Source organism: Monodelphis domestica, chromosome 5, assembly GCF_027887165.1.
Source record: "Monodelphis domestica isolate mMonDom1 chromosome 5, mMonDom1.pri, whole genome shotgun sequence".
In the NCBI taxonomy this organism is placed as follows: Eukaryota; Metazoa; Chordata; class Mammalia; order Didelphimorphia; family Didelphidae; genus Monodelphis; species Monodelphis domestica.
Window position 1 is genome coordinate 86,766,524 of NC_077231.1, and position 23,090 is coordinate 86,789,613.

A 23,090-nucleotide genomic window follows, 5' to 3' on the forward strand; every position below is an offset into this window, starting at 1 on the left:
GGGATAACAGGATAGGAAACTGAGGTAAGAGGGATGAGGATTTCCCTCATCTATAATGAAGGGAGAATTTGAGGGTTTGAGAGAGTAGTCCATTCACAAACTGTGACTCTAAGACAGAGAGATGAAGGACAACAGCTGTTTAAAATCTTCTTTTACTTCACAAAGTCAGCAAGGTCTCTCAGCTTAATTAACCCCAGAAAGAAAACAAAGTCCAAAGTCTCCCAGTTTCTCCTGGCCAGCTCAACTCTCAAAGAGACAACCAACTCCAAAAGCCAATTTCTCCTTCTTCTCCTCTCTCTGTCATAGTTTCTCCTGGCCAGCTTAACTGCCTGAGTCAGAGAGCCAAAGTTAAAGCCAAGTTTCTCCTTCTCCTCTCTGTGGCCAGAAACCCCCAACTGCCACTCCTGGGAACATTCCATTTGGAACCTTCCTCTTGATTGACAGGCAGGTTAGGTCCCCAGCTTGTTTCTTGCATCTTGGCTTACAAGTCCTCTCTCTCTCTCTCCATGTCTCTACCGCAAATCCCCCCTTTTATTAGCAAAAAATGTAACTTGCATTTTTCAATGATACTTACCTTAATCATTTTATCTATCTTAACTCTTTGCTATCTGAAATATACTCCACCCCCCCCCATTACAAAATGCTAAACTCATCTTAGCTGTTCTATCTAAATGCTAAGCTAAAATGGGTTATAGGAAAATGGTTACATGAACATAGTTTCACATAACAAAGCAAATAACAATTTCCAAATCATCTCAACAATTCCCCTATCATTAAGAATATGCAAATATTCTAATTCCTAATGTCTATAAATTCACTAAGTAAAATTTCCTATCACTAATAAATGCTAACCTACAATCATAATACAATATAACTTCCATGCTTCAGAACTTCTATGTCTCTACTTTCTTAAGCCTTAAACAAATTCAATAGGCTATTACTAATGTTAGTAGTTAGAATATTAATAAACTTACTCTAAAAAGTTAGCTCGTTAGTCAATTAGTAAGTTTAGTACAGATTTAAATATATACCTCATTCTAAATTTCTGTGCAAACTCATGCAGAAAAGGATATTACTTTCTGTTTGAATTTCCCACAGAAATTTCTCATCAGTGTGTCTTTGTTATCATGCATGTCATGTAATTACCCATTCCATGGATATCTTATTTTGCTATGTAGGATGTACATGCATACATGTGGTGTTTACATGTATGACACAGTCTTACACTTATTCATGGCCAAAATTTCAAAGTTCCAAAGTCCTTCCATGTCCATTCATGTTGCCTGTAGAAACTCTTCCATCCTTTCTGCTCAACATATCACTCTTCTGTCTTCCATCACTTGATTGAAGACTTGTGTTCTTCAAGTCAGGATCCACTGCAATAATCAGGAACCTGGGAACACACAAACAAACCACGAACATGTGTGCAAGTTAGTTTTTTACATATGTCTGCAAGTAAATGTGAAAAGTTACTTTTGCATGGAAGTGAGATGAAATTTTTGAGTAACAGAATGTATCAATTTTTTGTGTGTGCAAGTAAGATAACATGATTTTCTTCATGAATGGGGGTAAGCTTTTTGCATTTGTACATCTTCGTGTTTACAAGTTAGGTCAACTTGTGTTTTTCCTCATGCAAGGGGGTAAGCGTTATGCATAGGTTTTCAAGTCTTTGGTAAGAATAATGACATCAATTTTTTTTTCTTTCAAGGAGGTTTATGATATGGTTACTGTATGTAGTTCTTGGATGGTTACTATATGTAGAATTTGGAGATAGTTCTTTTTGTTTTGTTACTATGTCAGGCAGAGGCTTTTATATCTTATATTGAGGCTTTGTGGCTGCTAATCTTTCTCATGCAAGGTTTTACTTTCATATTACTGTGTTACTGTCTGTATATTTTCAGGGTTCTATCCTTTCATTATTTTAACTTGTGCAGGGGTCTCTCTACTCTATTCTGGTGGCAAGTATTCATGTGCTTTCCTGTGTTTCTGGTAGGGACTGCATTTGCTTATCAATTATTTTCCTAGGGCTACTCAATATTATGGTTGTGATGCAATTTCACATGTGAAGCATGGAACCATGGATCTCTTTGATCAACTTTTATAGCTATTGGGGTTGTCATTATGACTGTAGTAGGTCCAATCCATCTTGGTTCTGTAGGAGATTCTCTATTAAAGTTCTTGACATAAACTTTATCACCTGGTTTTATCTTGGGCAATGAAAAATCTAGTGGTGTTCTTTGCACAAGCAAACCCAGTTTCCTTAGTTCTTCAATCCTATGTTGTATCTGTTTTAAGTATTCATGAAGAACACATTCACCTCTTAACATGGATACAAGTAAGGTGGCTTTACTGTCCTACGATGCCAAAGAGGGCTGCCCATACAGAATTTCAAAAGGTGATAGGTGCAGGTCAGTCCTAGGCCTGGTTCTAATGTTGAAGAAAGCAAGGGACAAAACATCTGCCCATTTTAAATGTGTTTCTGAACAGAGTTTACATATTTTTGTTTTTAACTCTTTGATCATCTGTTCGAGCAGCCTGGAACTTTGGGGCCGATAAACTGAATGGTAATTGCACTTAATCCCCAAGTTCTTATAGATTTCTTGTAGAACCCGGGAAGTGAAGTGGGTCCCCTTGTCCGAGTCAATGGTATTGGGAATGCCATGTCTAGGTATAATCTCCTTCAATAGAAATTTCACTACTGTAGCAGTGTCACTTTTCTTATACGGACATGTTACAACCCATCTAGTCAGTCTATCCAATATAACCAATGCATATTGGCATCCCCTTTCCTTAGGCATGTTGATATCATCAATTTGAATACAGTGGAAAGGCATATAACTGAGTGGTCTGCCTCCCAATGCAACACTCTTGAAATGTCCTTGATTTTATCTCCTGCATGTTTCACGTGCCTTGACTAGTTCTAATGGCATTTGTAGTCATTCCTGGTGCTGTCCAATATCTCTTTATGCTATCCAAAATCCCTTGTACTCCGTAATGTCCCTTTGCATGAATTACGGTGCATAGATGTTGATACAACTTTTTAGGGAGAATAGGATTACCCCCATGAGCAATACAGATGCCTTTGATCAGTTCAGTAGCTGCTCTTTCCATGAATGTATCTCTTCTCTGTCATAGGCTTTAGTGAGATTATTCCTTTTGATCAGAGAGAAATGCAGCACATGGTGGGAACCGAACCTAACAGCATACTTTGATGTTATGTCTGCTCTTTCATTGTTAGGGATATCCTGTCCTATCCATGAGTGTGTACCTTACAATGAATTATGGCCACCTCCTTAGGAAAGTCTACAACATTAATAATACTATGTATAAGATTGCTATATGCAATTGGTTTCCCAGCTGAAGTTTTATAACCTTTGTTTTTCCATATGTATGATGACCAAAGCACAGTGGAGAAAGCGTAGTGTGAATCCAGAAATATATTAGCTTTTTTCCCCCTAGCTAATTCCAGGGCCATGAGCATAGCCTTAAGCGTGGCTCCCTGGGTGCTCACATGACTTGGCAACGATACGTGCCAAAGCATTTTGTCATTGTCAACAACCGCTGACCCTGAGAATGTCTCTCCCATCACGAACATAGAAGGACCCATCTGTGTATAACTCCATTTCTGAATTTATAAGAGGTGTATCTTTCAGGCGTTCATTTGGCCTATGCATGAGTTCTACTATCTGATCACAATCATGCAATACTTCTCCACCCATTGGCAAATCAGGGACCAGAGTGGCTGGGTTCACCGGTGCACATCTATGAATTGTGATGTTATCATTGCCTAACAAAATGACTTCATACTGGGATATTCTTGCATCGGTGAATGAATATGTACTCTGTGACCGTAACAGATTTTCAATTTCGTGTGCAGAATACACCTGCAATTTACATCCCAGTACTATGTCATAGGACTTCTTGACCATTAGAGTTGTAGCTACTACACTCCTGAGGCAATGTACTATGCCCTGTACAACCGTGTCAAGGATAGAACTGTAAAATACAATAGCCCTTAGATTCAACTGAAAATACTGTGCTAACATTGCAGAAGCATTGCCTTTTGCTTCATGGACTTCCAAGTGGAATTCTTTCTTATATTTAGGTATTCCCAAAGCTGGAGCTGATAGAATATCTCCCTTCAACTGTGACAAAGCATGCAAATGTTCCTTATTCATTTGCAATGGTTCTTTGAAGTCTTTCTTTGTCAAATCAGTCAAGTACTTGGATATATGAGAATAACCCACTATGTACTGCCTCCAGAAACCAGCAACCCCCAGAAAAGCTCTCAGTTCTTTCTTAGTTCGAGGGATGCCTAGCTTCTGTATATCTGCTACCTTTTTATTTGAAATTTTCCTGGTGCCCCCCTCCAGGACAAATCCTAATATTCAACTATTGGTAGGACCCTTTGAATCTTCTTTTTAGAAACTTTATGTCCCCTCTGATAAAGTTCTATTAACAATTTCTTTCAATGTTCTAAACAAGTTTTAGGGTCAGGAGATGCTAGCAACAAATCATCCACACAGTGTATCAATTTGCTATGTTTGATCTCTTTGCAACAGTTGAGAAAATATTGAAGCCGACTCCCAACAATCTTGCACTAATCTAGTATAGCACAGCTGGGTTTGTTGCCATTGGAAAGCAAAAATATTTTGAGAACCAGGGTGCAACGGTATAGTGAAGTAAGCATTGCTCAGGTCCAACACTGTACACCTCCTAGCTTCTGCAGGTATCTGAGTTATAATATCATTTGGAGATGGTGTTACAGTATATCTCTTCCTAATGAAATTATTCACAGCCCTCAAATCATCACAAATCTCCATGCAGGAGTGCCATCTTCATTCAGCTTATTCTTTTTAATGGCTAATATTGGGTTATTGTATTCAGATACCATAGGTCTCAATATACCTTGCTCAAGCAAGCTATTTATAATGGGTATTATCCCTTCTCTTGCTTCTCTACTCAACTTGTATTGTGGTATCTTAGGTGGTATCCCTTCCCTGACCTCAATCCTAACAGGAGTAATCGATTTAATCCGACCCACATCATTTTGGTGTTTTGCAAGCACCCCCTGTGGCATATCTGTGGGTATGTCATATTTAGAAGTCACAACTTGAATTTTTTCAGGTTCTTCCTCAAGTTGCTCTAAGTAACAATGGATAGTGCTTCAGTGAATTCTTGGGTAGATGCAAAGAAATTACCCCATATTTTTCACATTGTAATGTTGCCTGCATGTTGCACAAAACATCTTGTCCTAAAGATTGGCTAGGCATGATGGAATCAACAAGAAGTTATGATCTATGGTGAGAGGACCTAGTTTAACCATAGTGCTTTTGAGCTCAGGGACCTATTGTCTTTGTCCCATTGCTCCAGCTACAGAAGCCATACCCCCTATGTAGGTATCCCCTGGACTTGTATTTAGGACAGACTTTGAAGCACCAGTATCCAAGAGAGCCTTAAGGTTTTTCTTCCCCACCTTAATCCATACCTATGTTTCTGGCCTGTTTGTAGGTAAAGAGTTTATTGCCACCGAATTAGTACTCGTGTCTTTGCTACCCTCTGCCAGCTGCATATGTAACTCAGTTAATTCTTTTTGATTTGATCCATTCCCAATGAAGTCTTCAATGGTACATGAAGCTAAACCATCACAGTAGCTTTGGCTGGATATCCCTTTGCCACTTAGAATGCTGACTTCAAGCCTGCCTTTTGAATTCTTGGTGGTTATTCCAATTGAGAAGAATTCCATTCCATCCTGCTTTTCAAATTTAACTGAAATGTCACCTCCACTACTTTGAATATGATAATTATTTTCAAAAGTAATTTCAGCTTCATTATCAGTTAGTTTTTACTTAACTAAATCACTCAGTACTGGATGAAAGGTACTAGCTTCTCGATTCCAATTAGATGTCATTTCTGAGGGTATATCTGCCATAAAGCTCTTGGGAGAATTAACTAAGTTAAATGGGACTTCATCTGTGAATGTTTCTAGAGCCTTGTCATATTTAGCAACAGTAAACGTTAGGGAATTGAAACTATGATTTTTGGTATTAGTCACTAACTTTTTCTTGAGTTCTTGTGACTCTTTCTTTTTCTTTTGCATAATTCAATACTATTATCTATTCTACCCTGGAAAAATTTCTTAAGGAACGATCTGATTTCCTTTACAGACTTTTCCTGTGTGGTTACTATAGGTCTTATCAAAGTCTCTCATCTCATTTGCAATTGGAGATGTTATTTCATTAATCTCTGCCTCATTTTCTTTAATCTGGCTCGGCCTTTCTCTTGCTTTATTGAAATGGCTATCATTCATAGAGCATTTTCTTATACCAATTTCACTATTTCCCAAGCTTTTTCTATTATTTTTATCTGTAGCCTCATTATTACTACTTTTTCTACCTCCAAGTGTCACCCTATGTGCCTGGCTTCATAATTCTCTTCTAACCACATCTGAATACTTTGGCTTTGCTCCAGTTGTTATAGCATTTTGTATTTCACTCAAATCAGGAGCTTGCTGTGAGGACTTTAACTTGCAGTGTGAACAGTAAGTAATTTTCTTGTATCTAGTTTCGGCATTATGTTTGTCTCTGTTATTAATCTTATGTTTCTTCTTCAAAAAGCAGCTTCTAAACCAGACTGTATAGTTAAAAAGAGAATAGAAAGAAGGAAAGTAGAAGCACCTTTTATGAGCATCCTCAAGGATTTCAGTCACAAAAGAGAAGAGAGACAGGAGAATATAGCTTTCAGGGACAGGTGGATAAAATGAAGGGTTTTTTTCCAGATGGGGAAGTAATAAAGCTGTCATTAGATTAGAAGAGTTTGAAAAAATGAGAATATAGGAGTACTAGAGAGATTCTCTGCTCGATGAATGATGAAGAAAAAAGAGCACATATTTTGGAGGTTCCTTCAAAATATAAGGGAACAACATATTGTCCTTTCTACCCCGAGTCCTGTGGCTGAGATTTATGTTCTCACTTATTCTTCTAGAGAGTGACATTGGTGTAGGGCCCTTCACCCATATCCCAGAACATGGAGCACCTGGAGACATGACATCAGTGACCAGTGAATCTACTGTATGTGCCATGGGTAAGAAAAGATTTCTTTTTCTATTATATTGGTATTCATCCTTGCTCTGGGCCCTTGTTTTCCAGGTTTGAGATATGATATGGACTCATCTTCATAGTCTGAGAACAGGAGGCTCACTGATGGGGGAGTTTGTGATTAGGTTGTAAGACCTGGCAACTTCCTCTGTCCCATTACTGTCTGCCCAGATGTATACTGTGATGCCAGCCTTTGGATGAAGAGCTCATGGAGGATTTTGTCCATTTCTTGTGTTAGTTTGTGTGTATACATATAATTTACTAGGATAAAAGTCAGCTACTGGAGGACAGGCTTTTCTATGCCCAGCACCTAAAACCCTGAATGGGGTACCTGATTCTTAACAAATGATTACTGCTTCATTTTCCATTTAACCTGAGCAGATATCTTTCAGGCAGTTTGTCTGAGCCACGTGCCTTGTCTCATCTGAGGGCAAGAAGACAGGACAGATCCATCTATATATCAGTCTCAGCTTATTTAATACTTTCTCATGGTGGCCATGCACCCTAGAGCACAAGGAGATCCTAATTCCTGTCACAGTCTTTTTGTTTTGAAAGTGCTTGTCAGGGAGAAGGTGCTAATGTGAGGGGTTGGGGATTGGTTGCTCTTCTCAGGAAGTTCAAAATCCTCACAGGCTCTGGGGATCTCTGTCCAAATGAATCCAAACTTCCCCCATCAACCCTTAGGCATACTTCAACTAACTGCTTTGGTCACAGGATTCTCTACTGAGACTTCAGGGACACTGAAGAATGTGAGTGGATCTGACCAGGGAAGAGAACCAACGAACTCCACCAGTATCCCTATGACTGGCTTTATCGGGAGAGATTCCATTGCTTACACTGAAACGGACATACGTGTCATGGAGACAACCTTGGAAGCCACAGCCACTCAAGACCCACTTCTCACTGTGCCCACTGGAGCAGGTGACCTCATCCCTGGGATGCACAGGAGAACTGTGTCCTCTCCCACCGAAACCTCAGTTCCATCTGAGATATCCTCTGGAGTCACCATTGCCATTGCAAGGACCTCACTCTCCATGACTCCAGTAGAAATCACAGCTAGCCCCGGCTCCAGTGCTCCCTTAAACATCAGCCTAAGCACAAGAACAGCTTCCCTTGAGCCTGCTACTTCGTTGGAGGACCCAGGGCCAGCCGGCCTGACTCCAGAAACTGAGAGAAACCCACAGGCAACACCAACTCCAGCTATCACCCTGCCTCCAGCCAGCACACAGGAAGTTTGCACAACAGCATCTCCCAGTCCTCCTGACACAACCACAGAGGGCAGCAGTGTCCAGGCAGGGACAGCCTCTGTTTCTGATCAGGAGCCTTCCACTTCCAGCCTCTTCCCAAGTAAGCATATTTTAAATAAACTTCCCAGGGAGGAAATTGGGGTATGGTCTTGGAGGGAATGGAGAGTGTCTGTCCAGGGAGGGTTAGTTTGTGCCTTTCTAAGGGGAAGGGTCTTCCTCCCAGGTCCTTCCTCTCTTTAGCCTTCCATTGAGCCACTGTAGGGACATTTTCGGTTCCATATCTGTTGAATTAGTGTCATCTCTCCAGGCTTCCTCAACTCCATGCAAGGATAGTTTCACAGTCCCTGTGCTAAAGTGATTCTCCTCTTCTTATTGATGGGATTCTGATTCCACTTGATTTAGTGGAACCTCATGATTTAACATATATGGGGATTGTCCATCAGTGAGTCCATGCTTTGAAGGGGAAAATTTGATTATTTATCCTGTGGGGAAAAGTCAGAGAAGCCATGTATTTTTGGTCTCAGCAGTTAGTAGCAACAATGTACTTTCCTTTGGGAGTCCACCAATAAAGACTTGACTGAGCTCTGGTTTCTCCCCTCCTCTCATCCTGTAGGAGGTGATGCTGGTGTGGTGCCAGACACACATGCCCAAGGCCATGATGCACCAGGAAGCACAGTAGCACCAATAAGGAGCTCCCTCACCCCTGTGTCTACTATTATTCCCACAGGTAAGTAGGTACCTCCTCTCTGTCTCTGTGTTGGAGGTTTATCCTTTTTAGGGCCTTGTTTCCCAATCTTACAGAGGAAACATGAAATTATTTTAGAGATCAATCCTCAAGAACTCTTCTGAACCTCTGATTCCTTTCTATGTATAGCCTGGAGAAGAGAAGTTTTAGAGGTAGGAGTGAGATTCCCACTGCTAAGGTCTTTTATATAAGCAACCATAGGTATAAAGTTGGAAGGAAACTTTAAACCATCAGGTATTATGGATAGCCTCTCATTTTACTGATGTGGATACTGAGGTTTAGAGAAGTAAAGTAATTAGCTCAGGGTGACCGGATATGACTGGAAAGGACCCTTAAAGGTCATCTAGCTGGATCCCATCTTTTTACATATTGGAAAATTGGGGTGGAGAGAAGTTATGTGACATGCCCTATGACACAAAAGTAGAAAGCAGCAGACGTGAGATTTGAACCTAGGACTCTATTATGCTGTATTTCAAGGTCAAGAGGAGAAGTCAGCCCTAACACCTCACATTGAATGGCTTCCACTTTGGGAAAGATTCCTTCTATGAACTCTCCCAAGTTCATAGCAGAGAATGTGTTTTTACATTCTTATTTACATCTTCAGTATTTAGGATAGAGCTGGGCACATGATAAATACTTAATTAATGGAAACTAATTGATTGCTTTGATCTAATGAGTAGATTTGTGAGATTCAGTTTATTAAAAAAATTTGTCTTAAAAATGTATCTTATAAACCTACAAACTGAACTTGCCTATGGAAAAGTGAAGGAGAATGGAATAAGCAATTACGTAACCCTACTATGTGCCAGGCACTTTGACTAAGCATTTTTTATAGAAATAGTATCTCATTTGATCCACAGAACAACCCTAAGTGTTGGGCTTTATAGTTAGCCCCATTTTTCAGATGAGAAAAAGATGCAAGCAATGACTGCTTGACTTTCCCAGGGTCATACAGCTAATGAGTTCTTAGGTCACATTTGAACTCAGGTCTTCCTGACTCCAGGCTCAGCACTATCTCCACGGTGCCAACTAATTGCTTATATGGTCTGAGCCACAGAGTTCCTGGTGTCAAGAGTCAGGAATGGAGACAGATCCAAAGGCTGTGCTTTTTAGCAGTGAACTTGGGGAAGGTGGATCCTGCAGATATGGGCAAATCACTTTATTTCTATGAGCCTTGACTTGCCAAAGAGGAAAAGAATGGTTCTGGGACCTTCCCTTTAAGGTATGATTTCATGACCTTCTCCCTCATCTTAGCTTAATAGTTCACTTGGACCTTTGGTGATTGATTGCACTTGGCACACCCATTTAATACTGAATCCCAAGAATTTGCCTCTAGGTTTTGTCCTTTCTGAGAAGTTCTTGAACCAGGGATGCCTCTTGGTCACTAGTTTATGGATTGATTCCTACACATTAGCTCTGTGATTCCTGTGTCCTGGTCGTACTCTACTATGGCCTCTGAGTGTTTCCAAGAACTTCTGTAGCCAGGAGATCCTAGATTGGTCAGAGGTCAGAACTGAAAAACTGGACCTCTCTGATGTCATTGTCTCCAAATGGCTCCTGGCAGCCCTTCAGCCTGGTGGACAAGGTCAAATTTGGAGTTCTAGGTGTGATGATGTAATAGTTAAAATAGATGTTTGTCTTAAACTGTAGTGATTAAAATAGTGGAAGACTTAAATTGTAGTAGATAAAAGAGTGGATGAGTAAGTTGTGACCGCAGAAAATATGTTTTTATGACAGTGTCTTGTTTTAAATCAAATATAAGGTGGTCGCCAGGGAAAAATTCCCAATTATTAGAATATACCCAAGTAAACTGGGTTTTATAGAGATTTTAATTAATACAATGAGGAATTAAGAACGAGAGAGAGAAAAGGGGAATAATGAGAAAAGGATAGGCTGGCCCAGGGCAGCCCTGGCCAACCTAGGCCTAAGCCTTAAGAGAAAGATCAGTCAGTCCTTAATCACTCATCACAAGATCTGTCCAAGCAAGGATTCTAGTGACACCCGGCCAGCTTCATCTCAGCTGATTCCACCAGCTCAATCCTGAATCTGAATGTCATCTGAATGAATCTGAGCTCCTATTTAAAGGGAATTTTCTACTATGTCTCCTCCCCTAAGTTCTCACATCTACCAATCACAGTAGACATTTTTCAAAGGACAGACCATTCTTAGTTCACACCTGATTAGAGTAGAATCTCTGAGTAAGTTTTCATCTCTTTGCTCCTTGTAAAATTCACAAGCTGCCTGACCTTTATAGGTACTTAGCACCCCTTTGTATTAGTTCTAAAAATAGGCATGGCTTAAGAACTTTTTGTCTTACTATAACTATGGGTTGACATACTTTGTATGTAAAAGTATCTTGTATCAAAAGTATCTTTCAATGTTTCAGCAAAGACTTTACAACTTCATCTTCCCCTAAGGCATGCTTAAGTATGGTGAAGTGGAGTTCTCACATTCCTGTTTTAAGTACCTTCACTGCCCAAATGGTGAATGGTCCAAATGGGGAATGGTCTTAACCCAACCTCATGAAGTAGAGTCTGAGAAATTTTAAGGTTCACAATGGGAGATGAAGATGAGGAGACAAGTGTCTCTAGATCAGTGGTTCTCAACCTCTCAATATGTAGCAATGAGAATACATAATGCATATCAGGTATTTGCATTCCTAATCATAACTGTAGCAAAATTACAGTTTTGAAGTAGCCACCAAAATAATTTTTTGGTTTGGGGTCACTGCAACATGAGGAACTGTATTGCGGGGTCATGGCATTAGAAAGGTGGAGAACCACTGCCCTAGGTGATCTTAGGTGAGGATTGGAGGCAGACCATCAAGCCATTTTCTGGATAAGAAACTTCAAGGAAGGGAAGTGTGTCCCATGTACCATAAAATCCCTAAAGCATCCTCTTATTAAGTTGTGACTGATATTCCTCTCAATTTGTTTATTGCTTTTGTTAATAATCCTTGTTCAGACATCTATTTCCAATAGAAAATCACCTATGCTATTAGAGAAGCTGTATGTCATTCAGCATTGCTGTTGAGAAATCAAGCCATATCTGATTAGCATGTTGCTTAATAATCTCTGATGCTCTTTATCTTTTAAAATTTGACTTTAATTAAAATAATTTTATTTAAAGATATGATATTTGGCTAATTAAATCTAGTAATAATTTTCAATATATGTTTTCTGAAATTATTAGGTCCAAATATTGTTCCCCCTTTCCTTCGGTCCCCCTCTTGGAGAGATGGTAAGTAATTTGAAATGGATTATACATATATTATCATGTAAAACATAATTCCATATTGGTCATTTTTATAAGAGAACACTCATATCAAACCAGAGCCACATAAACTGTACATAAAATGATGTGAAAGGGAGTATGCTTTGAACTGCAGCTGACTCCCACATTTCTTTCTCTAGAAGCGTAAAACATTCTTGGTCAAAAGTCCTTCAGAACTGATCCAGATTGCTGTCTTTCTGAGAGTAGCTACAACTTTCACAGTTGATCAAATGCAGATCAAAGCATGCTCCCCTTTAAATTCAATTCAAAATTATTCATGTTATATCTTATAATACTCTCTGTTTCTTGTTTGGTCTTGTCATGGTTATTGTCTGCCTAGTAATTATTGATCTCTAGAGAGCTGTTAAAGATAGATAGATAGATGAGTGAGGAAAGGTAGTAGTCAAGGTGGAATGGCTCATGTTGTACTCTCTCACTCTCTTTTCCTGGTCTATGGTAGCTGAGGAGTATCTCTGGGAAATGGTGATCCTGGGTGATGTGTTAGTGTAAATAAGTTAGGGGAAGGTTTCCCCTATTGAGAGATAAGAGGGTTACCCCAGAATTAATTGGCACAGTCTTTTAGAATTGTAAGCCTCTCCTCACTTCATGACTCAGTGAGGAGTCCTGACCTGCACTTTTTTTTTGCAATGGCTGATCATGCACAAAATATATCAATCTACTTTCCTTATAGTGGATGTTTGTAAGGTCTTTCATCAAAATTTGGGAAAATAATCACGAACTTTCACAGAACCCTTGGGACAGGCAGAAAGAGGTCAGCTGGATTCCTTTTCATATGAATGCAAAAATCTTTTGGGATTCCTCGTGTATTGGGATGGAGACAAAAGCAGTAAATAAATCAACTACTGTGAAACATTTTGCATGAGTGGGAATTGCATAAATTATCATTGCAGGACTTGGTACAACACAGTGGTTTTTTATCATATGGTCATTGACTGCTCTCAGATCTTGAACAAATATATAGACCACATTGCTCTTTGCATCTAACTTGGGCTTTTTCACAGTGAATATGGGGGTGTTTTATTTGGAGATACAGGGTACTAGTATTCCTCGCTGTAATAGGGACTCTATTATGGGGTTAGCTCATCAATTGCTTCTTTGCTTAGTGGGTATTGTGGGATTTCTTGTGGTGAACCTTCTTTAGTTCTTTATCTTAACAGGGACTGCTGATTTCAATTACCCAACATCTATAGAATTGGTGGCCCATAAACCTTCAGGGATATCGGGTGATATTTCATTGATGTGATTTCCTTTACCCTCTGAATCTATTGCATCTAGAAACAATACTAGAAAAAGATTTAGGGATTCTTCAGGTAGTTCTAGTGAAATATCTCCAGTAGGGGTACTGAGAGAGATGGCTGACCAAAGCTGGGTCTGGGTAGTCCAAAAGCCCTAGGTAAAGCAGCAATGCTGCTCAGACCACTAGCTCAGGCCTACTCAGTCCTCTTGAGGGAGCAATCCCAATGGAGGCACAACCTGAAATATCTCTGCCAGCATGGAGACTTTGCCTCCTCAGCAGCCACAGCTCCTTACCACCTGGCCTTGCAGAGGATGAGTCCAGCTGATGCCAAAAGCAGAGCCAAGCACCAGAAAAACAAGCAGGGCAGAGGGAGCATCAGTAACAGCAGCGACGGTGGCGGCGGCCTTCAAGTTCCCCCACCCACTGGCATGGCTTCCCCCCAGAGTGCTGTAGCAGGCCTGCTCCTGGCCCCGGCCGCGGAACCCAAAGGACCCCTGGACACTCCGTAATCCTCTTTCTAACTAAGTTTCTTCCATATTCTCTACTCCAAAGAATAATTTTTGACAATTACAAATATCCTCTTTCCATTTCGATATATAAACATTTTAACTCTTTAATGAGTCCATTCAATTTTCTCTTTTTGATTTACCATTTTGGGCTTCTCTTCTGTATCATGTTTGGACATAAAATGTTTTATTTTGGTCTGACTTATTCCTCAGGAATACTTTGAAATCTTCTATATTATTGAATTTCCATTTCTCCCCTGAAAAAATGTACTCAGTTTTGCTGGATAGGTGACTCTGGCTTACAAACCCAGATCTTTTGCCTTCCTGAATATCCTATTCTATAACACTCAATCCTTCAGTGTAGAAGCTGCTAGATCCTGTGTGATCCTGATTTTGAGTTTCATGGTATTTGAATTGGTTTTTATGGCTGCTTACAGTATTACAGTATTTTCTTTTTATCTTGATGGCTCTTGAATCTATTACATTCTTGGAAATTGTCATTTGAGCATTTCTTTCTAGAGGTGATCTGTGAATTCTTTGAATTTCAATTTTATTTTTGTGTCTGACAATATCTCAGGAGTTTCTTTGGTAATTTCCTGTAGTGTGACAGCCTACACTCAGAATGGGTGAATGACCTGAATAGAAAGAAGGAAAGTATAAGCAAATTATGTGAATACAAAATGGTATAATTGTCAGATCTTTGGGAAAGGAAAGACTTTTAAAACCAAGCAAGAGCTAAAAAAATCACCAAATGTAAAATCAATCATTTTGATTACATCAAATTAAAAAGCTTTTGTACAAACAAACCTAATGGATCCAAAATTAGAAGGGAAGCAACAAACTGGGAAACAATCTTCATTACAAAAACCTCTGACAAAGGTCAAATCATCCAAATTTATAAAGAACTACAGCCAATTGTACCAAAAAACCAAGCCATTCTCTAATTGATAAATGTGCAAGGGACATGAATAGGCAATTTTCAGTTAAAGAAATCAAAACTAGTAAATAAGCACATGAAAAATTGTTCTAAACCTCTTATAATCAGAGAAATACAAATCAAAACAACTCTGAGGTTATCACCTCACACCTAGCAGATTGGCTAACATGATAGCAAAGGAAAGTAATGAATGCTAGAGGCGGTGTGGCAAAGTCTGGACATTAATTCATTGCTGGTGGAGTTGTGAATTAATCCATCCATTCTTCAAGGCAATTTGGAACTATGCCCCCAAAGGGTGCTAAAAGACTGTCTGCCCTTTGATCCAGCCATAGCACTGCTGGATTTGTACCCCTGAGAGATAATATAGAAAAGGACATGTACAAAAATATTCATAGCTGGGCTCTTTGTGGTGGCAAAAAATTGAAATATGAGGGGATGCCCTTCAATTGGGGAATGGCTGAACAAATTGTGGTATATGTTGGTGATGGAATACTATTGTGCTCAAAGGAATAACAATAAAGTTGAAGAATTCCATGGCGACTGGAACAACCTCCAAGAAATAATGCAGAGGGAGAGGAGCAGAACCAGGAGAACACTATACACAGAGCCTGATACACTGTGGTACAATCAAATGTAATGGACTTCTCCATTAGTGGCAATGCAATGACCCCGAACAACCTGGAGGAATCTACGAAAAAAACTGGAATTCACATCCAGAGGAAACACTTTGGGAGAAAAAACACCAAAGAAAAAGAACTGCTTGAATGCCTGGGTCGAAGGGATATGGTTGGGGATGCAGACTCTAAATGAATATCCTAGTGTAAACAACAACATGGAAATAGGTCCTGATCAACGACACAAGTAATACCTCATGAAATTGCGGGTTGGCTGTGGGAAGGGTAGGTGGAGTGGAGGGAGGGAAACAATGTGATTATTATAACCAAGGAATAATGTTGTAAATTGACTAAATATACTAATTCAAATTGAAAAAATAAATAAAAGGCATGTTAACATTAACATTTAAAAATTAATATATAAATATATTTTGAAAATACAAGATTAAGTGTTCTTTTCATCAGTGAGTTCTCATACCACTTTTTAATATAGCTCCAATTTTGCCGTTCTAGAAGTTCTTCTTCTGTGCATTTTTGTATATCTTGTTCCATATGGCCAATTCTGCTTTTCAAAAGAGTTCCTCTCTCCTTTGAATGTTTATGCATCTCTTACCACTTTGTCTATTGTGATTTTACCCCCATTTGAATTAGTTTATTTAGTCAATTTAGAACATTAGTACTTGTTTACAATAATCACATTGTTTCCCTACCTCCCTCTTCATTTGAGGTGGTCTCCCTATTCATCTTGGATACTGTCAATTAGATTTTTTTCTTTCCTTTTTTTAATTAGACTGACTAGTATTTTGTATATTTTATTTGTTTTTTTTCAAAGTGCCAGTTTCTAGTCTTATTTATTAAATCAATAGTTCTTTGACTTTCGATTTTATTAATTTCTGCTTTGATTTTTTGGATCTCTAATTTAGTCTTCATCTGAGGAGTTTTAATTTGTTTGCTTTCTAGATTTTTAATTTGCATTCCCAATTCATTGACCCTCTGCCCTTCTTAATTTGTTAATATATGAACAGACATCAGAGAAGGAACTAGAGAGGGAACATAAAGCTGGCTGACTGGCCAGAGCTGTGTAGATCCTCCATATTTGCTCCAGCCTTACAGGAGGTGATGGCCTCAGAGCACACCCAGCCCAACCAATCTGAACTTAATCTCATCAAAAGTCTTCAGAACTCAGGGAAGTCCAGGGTCCACACCCCTTCCTCATTGACTGCTGGACTTTAATGCAATCAAAAGACTCCAGAGGACAGGGAAGCTCAAACCCCCAACAACCCTCCCCAACAGACTGCACCAAGAGATCTTCTGTCACAGCTCCAAGAGGGGAGACTGACAGAAGCCCCGAAATCCCCCCAAAATGAGAGGATCAAGATCACAGACAAATATAGGGAGCAAAGAAGTGGTGAATATGAGCAAAGAACAGAAAAAGAAGAAAGAAATTACAGTAGACAGCTTCTACACAGCGAATGGAGCAGAGGGGGAGGGATCAACAATCAATAAATCAGAAATCCCAGCGAATTGGATACAGGCTTTGGAAGAACTCAAAATGCAATTCAAAACACAATTAAGAGAGGCTGATGACAATTTTAATAGCAAGATAAGTCATCTGGAAACAGAAAACAGTGTCTTGAAAGCCAAAATTAATCAGCTGGAAAACAAGGCAAAGAAGATGAGCTATTGTGCTCAAAGGTATAGTGAACTGGAGGAATTCCATGTGAACTGGTACAGCCTCCAGGATTGATGTAGAGGGATGGGAACAGAACCAGGAGAACATTGTACAGAACCAGGAGACTGATACACTGTGGTAAAATCAAATATAATGGACCTCTCTATTAGTCGCAATGAAATGATCTAGAGCAATTCGGAGGGATTTATGAGAAAAAACACTATCCACGTTCAGAGGAAAAACTCTGGGAGCAGAAACACAGAAGCAAAACAATTATTTGACCATATGGGTCAATGGGAATATGATTGGGGATGTAGACTCTAAATTATCACCCTAGTATTATAAACATCAATAATATGGAAATAGATTTTGATCAAGGACACCTGTAAAACCCAGTGGAATTTCACACTGGCTCTGGGGGGTGGAGGGGGGTGGAGGGGGAGGAGTGAGGGAGGTGAGGGAAAGAACGTGATTCATGTAACCAGGGAAAAATATTCTAAATTAACTAATTAAATTAAATATAAAAAATAAAAAGAGACAGTTAAACTTGGAATCTGTACCTGTGGTGAATGGAGCGCTGTTCTCAGTTTCAGATTCTTTGTGCAGCTACAGTATACTCTCTGGGGATCTATCTTCTTTCAGTTCTTCAAATGTGGTATCATGCAAACAAAGGTGTTTTTAATAGCCTTCTGATCTAAATTCTGGTTTCTGAGTAACCCCAGCCATTTCCCCCCACTTTGAAATGTGACCAGGGAGAGTCTGCTGCCATCCCCCCACCCCCGTGGCTACAAGTACTCCTGTCTGCTCGCACTCCTCCACCTTGAGATCTCCCCCACAGATTAGGGTCTCATTCTGAATATGAGCAATGCAGCAGGAGAATTGCCTTCACTGTCAGCAAAGGGATTCCTGTAATCTCCTTCTGAGTCACTCTCTGATCCCTCAACCCCTTATTGACTGGGGATGAATGCTCCAGAAGCCTTTCCTGTTGCTTCAGTTGTGGACAAGTCATTTTGGCATGATGGGGTCTGCCCTGGTACACTGCTTTACTTCCACCTCCACCTCTGTACACATCATCTGTCCTGCAGGTCTTCAAAGTCGTTTTGTGCTGGAAAATGATTTGTTTTTCTTTTTTTGTGATATACTCCTCCAGAATTCATTTTAGGACATTGTATCAGGTTTTGGGGTGGTAATTTGATAGAGATCAGATGGGGGATGTGTATCTTCTCCACCAACTTGGTGAGACTCTGCCCTTGGCTTCTATTCTTATACATTTGAATTATTGGAAATTGGAAATGAGACCCTTATCAGAAGAATATGAAGCAAAGATTTTTTCTCTCCAGTTAGCCAATTCCCTTCTCATTTTACCTACATTGGTCTTGTTCTGGAGGAAAACCCAATTTTAAGTTAGCAACACTCTCCATCTTATCTTGCTGTCCTATCTATCCCTCATGTGCACATGAACTGTCCCTCTGTCCATTAAAATGAAAGATACAATTTTCCAGATAACTCATTTTTTTACATCACCTTTTAGGTAGCTTGCTCATATACCCATTTGAGTTTACTTTGTTATGTCAAGCAAGAATATCGGTCTATCCCTAGTTCTCCTGGACTAATTTTCAGTATTACCAGCAATTTTTGTTAAGTAATGAGTTCTTACTCTTGAAACTGGATTAACCTCCTCATTTTATGTGTGAGGAAACGAAGGCAAAAACATAGGATATGGCAGAACCATGATTTGAATCCAGGTCTTCTGACTCCCAAGTCCACAATTTTTAATACTGCCAGAAAAAAGTATAGTAGAGGTATCCTCAGTTTTCCTCTGAGGAAGGACTAGAATAGTGCCACCTAGAATAATGGTCATGATCATGATAATGGTCACCACAGTAACTAGCATTTAGAGAGATCTTTAAGGTTTACAAAGCATTTTCTCTCATTTGAATAACATTTGTAAGGCTCAGACAATTGGGTATCTTTCCCTTCTGTACAGCAGCAGGGAGATACAACTGGAAGAGCTTCATCCTTAACTTCACCATCACCAACATGTTTTATACAACCAAGATGGCTCAAAGGGATTCCAGCACATTCCGTCTTCCTGAATGTTTCCTGCAGCGCATGGTGAGACTCTTCCCCTCCACACCCCTCTTCCTCCTTGCATCCATGCTTCCTTCCTCATCCCTGGATATACAGACTTCCTCTAGCCAGGTACTCAGAAGTTCCCTTCTCTCTTTTTGTTTCCAGTTCAAGGTATTGTTTGAAAGAAGCAGCCTTGGCTTTCAGTATTGTGGATGCAATGTGATCTTGCTGAGGTGAGAATCTTGAAAGCCATGAGCTCAAATAGCAGGGACCATAACATTCCCATTTGACACAGATCACACACAGGCTGCTGCTGCTTCCCAATAGCAATTCCTTCTTTCACAAGCTGTAATGGATTCACCACCACAACCACCCCCACTCCCCCCAACCAACAAGCCATTAGAAATATTGTGGGCACCTTCTACCTTTTCCTTGGTGGAGAAAAACTTCTTTTTCCACAAGTCTTCCAAAGACAAGGTTGTAAGTTTAATCACTTGAACTTTATAACTCCATGTGAAAGAAATAACATAGGAGGCACCAGAGTGCTTAGAAAATAATTGATTAGAACATATCAACATTCACTGTCTCTAGAATCATAGGATTATAGAATGGAAGCTTAAAGAGATAGTAGAGGCCATATGGACCACTCTTCATTTACAGATGAAAAAATGAAGAGCCAAGGACATTCCAGTGACTTTTCCAAGATCAAAGATACTGTCAGATCCAGAATTTGGACACAGGCCATTTGATTTTAAATCCAGTGGTCTTTGTAGTACTCTAAAGAAACTACTGAAAATAATCTGATCCCATACACACTTGTAAACATAGATGTGAGTGAATTTACACAGCACTGCCAATTTCATTGCAGCAGATCAGAGTGCTGAGCTTGAAATCAGGAACACCTTAGTTCAAATTCTCTCTGAGACTCTTAGCAGCTGCGTGACCCTCAGCAAGTCACATCATTTGTCTTAGCCTCAATTCCTTCATCTTTAAAATGATAAGGTTGGTTTTGATGCCTTCCAATGTCCTTTTCAACTCTCAAACTATAATTCTCTCCAAACCATTGTTCAAAGTGGGTCACTTCTTTCAAGAGTGTTTTCTGAATAATTAAATTTCATTAATTAAACCAAAGGTGTCAACCTCAAAAGGAAACAACATCCCTGTCCCCTGCATGTTGACTCAGAAAATTATGCATATTTATATATTTCATCATGAACACTTTAAAATTATAGAGGAACAGTACTACACTATAGTCTTGTTCAAGTGATTTTCAGGAAGGGCCATGTTTGATATCTCTTGTGTAAATCATCAATTTCTAGGTCTATGAAAAATGGGGCAGCAACAGGAGTGGAGGTTATATGTTTTTATAAGGAAGTTTTCTCTGTCCCCGTCTTGGACAAGAAGAAGATTTACCAAGAGCTGAGTCAAGAGACTAATGGAATAACAAGGCTTGGACATTATATTCTAGATAAGAAAAGCCTCTATGTGGATGGTGAGTAGCCCAAATTGGGACATACATTTTTATTTCTCTAGGTGATTCCATTTCCAGAAAACAACCCACCTACCCCAAATTCTTCTTACCTTTTTAGACCACCCTTATTTTCATGGCTTTTTTTTCTATCCCTCCTGGGATGCTGGCCCTCAAAGTGGTGACAAAATATAGAGATATGGGGGTTTACTTCTAAAGATCATAAGTGGCTGGATTTTTCTTAGGCTCCTTAAACAAAGATATATGCCATCAATCTCCCTTCCTCTTGATTGAGGAAGTGCCTTGAATGATAAAGTGCCATTTTACCAACCTTGTGGGCCCCAGAACATCTCTCCATTGCTTCCTTCAACGTTTGCCCAGATACCCTACTGAAATATTAATGTTTACTCTCTCTCTCCCACCCTCCCTGCTCCTCTCTCTCCTCTTCCCTCAACCATTACTTTTCCTTCTCATTTCATTTCTCCTTCATCTTTTCTCCCTTTTTTTATTCTTCTCTTTTTTCTATTTCCCCTCTCCTCTTGTCTTCACTTCCCTTCTGTCCAATTCTCTTCCATTTTGTTCCCTTCTCCTCTCCTCTCCCCTCCTTTCATCTCTGTTTCCCTGCCTTCTTTCCCTCCCTTCTTCCCTTCCCTCCCCCGAATCTCTCCTTCTCTCCTTCCCTCTGAATTTCTTCCTCCTCTTTTTCTTCTCCCCTTCCCAACTATAGGGTATAACCCTCAGATGATGCCACCCCCCTACACAAAAGGTGAGTTTTCAATTTATTAATTTCTCTATATTTTGACCTTTTTTTGGAAGGAGGGGAATAGGGAAGAGGGGAAATGGGTTTGGGGGGTTCAGAATGAAGTGTACTGTTACAAATGGCCAATGTAGAGCCCTTCTTTACTCATATATCTATGGGGGTTATTTTGCTACTCAAAACATATATAAATTGTTCAAAAGGGTAAAAATTAATCCAATAGGACGTGGAAAGCAGGTTACCCCTATCCCCTTCTCATTCAATATTTAGTCAAACCTTGTGGTCTTTGTAACCCTGGTACAAAGAAGGCATCTCCAAGGATTTCAGGGAGACTTGTGCCTGTCCTCTATGATCTTCATTCAGTAATATTGGCCAATGGTTTTCTTTTTTTTTTTTTAATTTAATTTAATTTTTTTGTTGTTGCAATACTCACTTTATTTCCCTCCCTCCCCTCCAACCACCCTTTTCCAGCAGCCAAATTGCAATTTCATTCGGTATTACTTGTGTCCTTGATCAGAACCTATTTCCATGTTCTTGTTTGCATTAGGATGTTCATTTAGATTCTACATCCCCAACCATATCCCTTCGACCCATATATTTAAAGCAGTTCTTTTTCTTTCGTGTTTTTACTCCCACAGTGTTTCCTCTGAATCTGGATATTGGTTTTCCTTGTAGGTTCCTCAGAGTTGCACAGGGTCATTGCATTGACACTAATGGAGTAGTCCATTACGTTTGATTGTACCACAGTGTCAGGCTCTGTGTATAATATTTTCCTGTTTCGGCTCCTCTCATTCTGCTTCAATTCCTGGAGGTTGTTCCAGTCCCCATGGAATTCTTCAACTTTATTGTTATTCCTTTGAGCACAATAGTATTCCATCACCAACATATGCCATAATTTGTTCAGTCATTCCCTAATTGAAGGGCATCATCTCATTTTCCAATTTTTTGCCACCACAACGAGCCCAGCTATGAATATTTTTGTATATGTATTTTTCCTTATTATCTCTTTGGGGTACAAAGCCAGCAGTGCTATGACTGGATCAAAGGGCAGAAAGTGCCCTTTGTGGGCATAGTTCCAAATTTCCCTCCAGAATGGTTGGATCAATTCACAACTTCACCAGCAATGCATTAATGTCCAGTCTTTGCCAACACCTCTTCCAGCTGTCATGTTAACCAATCTGCTAGGCGTGAGGTGATATCTTAGAGTTGTTTTGATTTGCATTTCTCTGATTATTAGAGATTTAAAGCACTTTTTCATATGCTTATTAATAGTTTTGATTTCCTTAACTGAAAATTGCCTATTCATATCCCTTGCCCATTTAAATTGGAGAATGGCTTGCTTTTTTGTATGATTGGTTTAGCTCTTTATAAATTTGTGTAATTAGACAAACACAGGAAGTATATGAACACAACTACAAAACACTTTCCACAAAGTTAAAACTA

General features: G+C 39.5%; 1 protein-coding gene and 1 long non-coding RNA gene across 3 annotated transcripts in view; one reads left to right on the top strand and one right to left on the bottom strand.

The window, feature by feature from the left end:
• The window catches only part of LOC103098723 (mucin-16-like), a 45,259-nt gene that overhangs the window by 19,455 nt on the left and 2,714 nt on the right, over nt 1-23,090 (top strand). Inside the window, exons 7-14 of one of the 2 annotated variants that reach the window (XM_056798715.1) lie at nt 6,985-7,083; nt 7,812-8,444; nt 8,958-9,071; nt 12,282-12,329; nt 19,337-19,464; nt 19,588-19,655; nt 20,742-20,914; nt 21,618-21,656. In XM_056798715.1, the coding sequence (XP_056654693.1) occupies nt 6,985-7,083; nt 7,812-8,444; nt 8,958-9,071; nt 12,282-12,329; nt 19,337-19,464; nt 19,588-19,655; nt 20,742-20,914; nt 21,618-21,656 (1,302 nt within the window). The remainder of the gene's footprint in view (nt 1-6,984; nt 7,084-7,811; nt 8,445-8,957; nt 9,072-12,281; nt 12,330-19,336; nt 19,465-19,587; nt 19,656-20,741; nt 20,915-21,617; nt 21,657-23,090) is intronic. The other variant, XM_056798716.1, reaches the window with a different exon arrangement.
• LOC130454518 (uncharacterized) lies at nt 14,207-19,984 on the bottom strand. Its single transcript, XR_008912131.1, has 3 exons — nt 19,848-19,984; nt 17,910-17,993; nt 14,207-14,761 (listed from the first exon to the last, which is right to left on the bottom strand). It is a non-coding gene; the product is annotated as an uncharacterized LOC130454518 (long non-coding RNA).